Here is a 5,787-nt window from a genome sequence, read left to right as displayed (position 1 = left end):
TACACTCAAACTTCTAAAATCCAATTTCCGTTTAATATGTGACAAAAAGGTGAGGAGGCAAAAATTAAATGTTATACTGAAAGTATCCATTCTGTACTACCAAAAAAAATTGGCTTTCTTATAACTTGTGTGATCTGATTTAAAGAACATTGTGTTGCCTATGTGTATGAAATGTCTGCATAAGCAAAATGTGACTTGACCTGTAGTAGTATCCTCATCATAAGGCAATCATTAAGTAATTGCACCATTGGATATATAAAGTGTGTAAGTCAGCAATATCTCTCTACCCAATAGGGTGGGAGTTTGTGTGTTGTTGTGTGGGTGTGTGTGCCTGTGTGGGTGTGTGTGCCTATGTGCGTGTGTGTGTCCTTGTGTGTGAGATTTAAGTAACTTCGCATCCAAATTGAAAGTCCCAGTCAGGCCCTGTGCCCATTTGATCAGGCCCAGGGCCTATTGATCAGGATGAGAGCCACAGTTGATCAGAAGTGGTTTTGGCTAACTGGAACCATCTAATCCTGTGGTAGAAATTAACTGAATTCTATCGCTTCAACTAACTGAGAGAGCATGAGGAATCGAGGAGTCCGTAAGCAAGTATGACATAAGACTTTAACGCTGATCAAGCAACAACAAAGCCGAGTAGTTTGCAAAGCACTGCCGGTCAAAAGGCCACGGCCTCTTTTTATGCTCACAAACAAAGCTGTTTCCCGTACGATATGTCCGCCCACGGCCGGTCAGTCATCCATTCCTTTAAGCGTGTGGTCAACATCAGCTAATCTAAACACTAGGTTGAGGTCAGCACGCGCTGACCCCAGAGCCTCTGCGTCATGTCGAGTTACAAAGTACGCGCTGACCCCAGACTCTCTGGCGCCGTGTCAAGCCTTTGCTACGAATCCAGAGGTGTTTTAGATGCTTTCTACTTTAATGTATCAATATGATATATAGGCCTAATGATCATCGGCCTGTGACCTTCAGCACTCACTGGATCGGCTGGCGGCCGAGTGTGAAGCGGCTGGGATGAGGATCAGCACCGCTAAATCTGAGCCCATGACTCTTAGCAGGAAACCGGTGGATTGCTTACTCCGGGTAGGAAATGAGTCCTTAGCCCAAGTGAAGGAGTTCAAGTACCTCGGGGTCTTGTTCGCGAGTGAGGGTACTATGGAGCGTGAGATTGGCCGGAGAATCGGAGCAGCGGGGGCGGTATTGCGTTTGCTTTACCGCACCGTTGTTACGAAAAGAGAGCTGAGCCGCAAGGCAAAGCTCTCGATCTACCGGTCGATCTTCGTTCCTATCCTCACCTATGGTCATGGGGGTTGGGTGATGACCGAAAGGACGAGATTGCGGGTACAAGCGGCCGAGATGAGTTTTCTCAGAAGGGTGGCTGGCGTCTCCCTTAGGGATAGGGTGAGAAGCTCAGCCATCCGTGAGGAACTCGGATTAGAGCCGCTGCTCCTTTACTTAGAAAGGAGTCAGCTGAGGTGGTTCGGGCATCTGGCAAGGATGCCCACTGGGCGCCTCCCTTGGGAGGTGTTTCAGGCACGTCCAGTGGGGAGGAGACCTCGGGGAAGACCCAGGACTAGGTGGAGAGATTATATCTCAACACTGGCCTGGGAACGCCTCGGGATCCCCCCGTCAGAGCTGGTCAATGTGGCCTGGGAAAGGGAAGTCAGGGTCCCCCTGCTTGAGCTGCTCCCCCCGCGACCCGACCCCGGATAAGCGGATGACGATGAAGTTGAGGATGAGGGCCTAATAATAATCATAGTTTGCCATAAAATGTAACCGTTAATTTCTTCCATAATCCCTGGTGTTGAGAATTTAAATTTCATTTGTTTATTTGAATGTTGTATATCCCTTGGGTCACGCTTGGGTGTCTGATACCGCAATGCTGTCTAATTGCATTTACATGAAAAGGAAATCCCCATTATGTGTAGGCCCGGGTAACCATGCCCGGGCAATAGGCGGGTATAAGACGGGCCTAACCCTATAACACCAGTTGGAGATACTCTGTTTATAACACCAGTTAGATATACTCTGTCTATAACACCAGTGGGAGATACTGTCTATAACACAATTTTACTACATTTAAAATGATTAACTGACATTGTTTTTGATGGAATTTATTATATAACTTGTATGTTCAATCTTTACATAAAGTCCTTCAATCATTTTTACCACTACTCTCATGCATTGGGGATATTTTTTCAAATGGTATAAGTAAAGAATAGGAAATGAATTATACTCAATGATACATAAATTCTCCATATTATAACATATATCTATGGAATTTGTCTCCAATGCAATCTTCATTTCATAGAGGTTTTGATCTCTGGTTGTCAATTTATTTTAACAGAATTTGCTGCTTGCAAACCCAGTGCCTTTCCAAGGAACAAGGGAGATCATTCCAGGTTTTTGACTCTGGCATCAACTCTGCGCAGTCTTCATTTTCCGCATTGTTGGGTTCACCAGGATCCCATAAACTGTTTGGAGAAAAGCAAAGATTCTTAATTATATCCTTCATCACTAGGCATCTGGCCGAGATTTTGTCCCCAAAATTGTATAACTCCAAAACTATAAGGGCCAAGAGGTTAATTTACTTCTTACCTATAGTGGGCACGCAAACCTCTGATGAATATCTCTCTCTCTATATATATATATATATATATATATTCATATATATTCATATATATATATACATACTGTATATTGCTCATTGTACTTCATGCAGGAAACCCTCAGTTACCTCAGGTTCATGGGTGATCCATCTACCCACTTCCACTCCGATTCGGATTCCATGTCATGCAGACCAATCCAGACGGACCTAACCCAACAGAAATTGTTGATGAAATTCTGGAAGAAAGAAGGAGGTTCTTTATAAAGACAACAGTCAAAGCTTAACACCCAGGGTCCACAGCGGCCTACAAAATGGGTTCAGTTCCTCTTGTTAAATGTATAATATATTTGTACTCTGTTTATTGTCATAAATTGTCACAAATTCATGTCACACAATATTTGGATTATAGATATATATGCGGTCTTTAGGATTTAGGAGTAGGATTTAGTAAGTATCTGGCTGTGAGGTTGTAGATTGCAACCAACTGAATCCCCTTCCCCATTTCCTATGACGTATCAGAAGCTATGCTGACTGTCAGGGGCGCCGAAAAGGGGGGGTAAAGGAGACGGATTCTAGGGGCCCACGATGGAGGGGGGCCCAGAGAGGCCCCTAATGATGATGAAATTATAATACAGAAGGCCCTGTAAAGATTATTTTCATGGGGCCCAAAATCCCTAGCGGCGCCCCTGCTGACTGTGCCCCCCTGTAAGGAGTCATAATGCTAGATTCCACTTAATTCTACAGGACTTGCAGGTTTAAGTTTATGCTAAATAAAATCATGTTTTCAGAATTTATTTAGTGCAAAACTTGTCACACAGTTACTTCCTTCCTCTCTCCTTCCTTCAATCCTGACCTGTTCCCCCTCGCTGTGGATGATGACCAGATCAGCTTCTTTGTCCTGGCAGTCCTGCCGGCTGGCCATCCAAGATTTCTTTTCAGCAGAGAGAAAGAAGCAACTGCCACCATGAGGCTGCCATCCCGCCAAACAACCTCCTAATAATAAACAAAAAACCTCTAATTACATCCATGAGTAGCATTACAGTACTTGGAATCTCAAGCAGTTACTTATATTAGCTATCTTTGTCATTTTTTGTGTTCCGTTTTATAATATTGTTTAAATTCTAAATTCTAGGTTAAGTTAAAGTTAAATCCTGTATTTTGGGTGCTGTGTTGTCTTTTGGCTAGCAGAACACATTCATATTATTATTAAAAAAAAACATGAGTTCGATTTTATCTTTATTTTTTTTTTATTTGCTTTCTGTTAAATGTTTTTAACTTTTAAGGAAATACTAACTGTATAGTGAGAATAAAAAGTAGTAAACAAAATATGGACAGCATACTTTTGAATTAGTTACCAATTAGTTGTTCTTAATATAACTTCCTTCCTTACCCCCACTCAACCTTTGGAGCTCTTTCAGCTGGTCTCTCTCCAGGGTCACGTTGTTGTTAATGGTCTGCAACTGGTACATTGCCTCAGTCAGGTTTTTGTTACTGGTTTGTAGGAGGTCTCTCTCTTGAGTCAGGTTATTGTTAATGGTCTGCAACTGGTACATTTCCTCAGACAGGTTATTGTTAGAGGTTTGTAGGAGGTCTCTCTCTTGAGTCAGGTTATTGTTAATGGTCTGTAACTGGTTCATTTCCTTAGTCAGGTATTTGTTACTGGTTCCGAGGAGGTCTTGCTCCTGGATCAGGTTGGTGCAAGTAATCCTTAGCTGGTCTTTCTCCTTAGTCAAATTTTTATTCCTTGTCTGTTCACGTCTCAAATCAGTCAGGTTGCATATGGTCCCTAGCTGGACTTGCTCTCCAATCAGGTTACAGCTAGGGGTAGGTTGTTCCACTGCCGCATGGTTATCTGCCACACAGAACATTAGTCATGTATGCAAACCATATCATCCAGTCTTTTTCTTTGCTTCATAAAGGCGACATCATAGCCTCGTAGTAAAGATAACTTTCGACTCACGGTGGCCGGCTACGATGATGATCCCAGTCAGAAGTACAACACATAACACGCCAAGACAGACTGCAGCCGCTCTGAAGGGTCTCTCTTTTAACCACGTGACTGCCGAATAAAGATACGAACGTTTAGTCTTCAATTTATGGGTCAAATCGACATACAGAAGATATCACAGTAGTTATGCATTTATTAGTCATAATATTAAATGGATGCAAGCTCTTTTTTTACCAGTCCGGTGACTTTCTTTGCCTGGATTATATGTCTTTAAGCTGTCATCCAATTCAAAGCCCATCATTGTAAAGCTCTGGAAAAAAGAGATCTTCAGTGAAATGATTTGCAATGATTAACCACATTCAATAATTCAACCTGCTTTTGAAAAGGGGTTTCATAAATGTAATACAAAAAAGGATTAACTTACCTGTATTAATTCCAAAGAGTTCAATATACTGAACAGCAGTGATCCAATAAGACCTGCATAGAAGTGAGCACAGAAGAAATGATAGCAATAAATGATGAGCAATTACAAATCCTTCTAGAAAGGGAAGTGATAGGCTTTAGCAAGTTAATCCTTCTCCTTAGATGAGGTGTGAGGTCACCCTACAGCCAATGAACTGTGAAAAACGAAATGACGCTGTAGTGGAACGAACCATATATGTCCAAGGCTAGCCCCACCAGAAGTCAAATAATCTCCGTCCATTTCGACAGAGAAACGCTCTGAGTATGCGAATTTCAATGTTTTAAGTCCAATACACATTACATTGGGCTGGTGGGGCTAGAGCCCCTCTTGCCCCTCTAGACGAACTCAGTCTTAAGAAGCAAGCCAGGGTCGACAAAAAATGAAATAAAAGCGCCAAACTTATTATTTTACAGTACTTTCTGGGGAGATATCTTTTATACATATATATATATATATATATATATATAAAAATTATATATTATATTTTTTATATATTTTTTTTTCATTTTCATTTATTTATGAATTTTCTTGTGAGAGTAGGTGAGGCCGAGCCCCACTTAGGTTCAGCACAAAAAGGCAGCAGTGAAGCAAAAATTAATTAATCCATTTTAATCCATTTTTTCCTCACACAACTGAGAATATACAGACAGAACATGGCATAGAATCCCCCTTCTATTTCCCCCCCTGACACGCCTCCCTTATATCTGTTCGTCAGATCACCCGAGATTGGGACATACCAATCCATGAAATATCGCGGGGGGTGTTTAC

The 5,787-nt window shown here is 41.9% G+C and overlaps 1 protein-coding gene across 3 annotated transcripts; it reads right to left on the bottom strand.

Annotated features, from left to right (window-relative positions):
* Positions 1 to 2,098: 2,098 nt before the first annotated feature.
* Positions 2,099 to 5,139, bottom strand: LOC115537425 (C-type lectin domain family 4 member G). Of its 3 annotated transcripts, none has more exons than XM_030349353.1 (7): positions 4,981 to 5,139; positions 4,791 to 4,866; positions 4,569 to 4,667; positions 3,999 to 4,460; positions 3,462 to 3,601; positions 2,738 to 2,844; positions 2,099 to 2,474 (listed from the first exon to the last, which is right to left on the bottom strand). In XM_030349353.1, exons 2-7 carry the CDS (start codon positions 4,855 to 4,857, stop codon positions 2,336 to 2,338), a joined length of 1,014 nt encoding a protein of 337 aa, XP_030205213.1. In that variant the 5' UTR covers positions 4,858 to 4,866; positions 4,981 to 5,139; the 3' UTR covers positions 2,099 to 2,335. The 3 variants fall into 3 exon arrangements, with proteins under 3 accessions (XP_030205213.1, XP_030205214.1, XP_030205215.1); XM_030349354.1 differs by having other exon boundaries at positions 4,791 to 4,881; positions 4,981 to 5,107; XM_030349355.1 differs by having other exon boundaries at positions 2,333 to 2,474; positions 2,738 to 2,815.
* Between the last annotated feature and the right edge of the window lie 648 nt (positions 5,140 to 5,787).

This window comes from Gadus morhua, chromosome 23 (assembly GCF_902167405.1).
Source record: "Gadus morhua chromosome 23, gadMor3.0, whole genome shotgun sequence".
Taxonomy (NCBI): domain Eukaryota; kingdom Metazoa; phylum Chordata; class Actinopteri; order Gadiformes; family Gadidae; genus Gadus; species Gadus morhua.
Note: the sequence above shows the minus strand (reverse complement) of the source record. Positions and strands in the feature narration are given on the sequence as shown.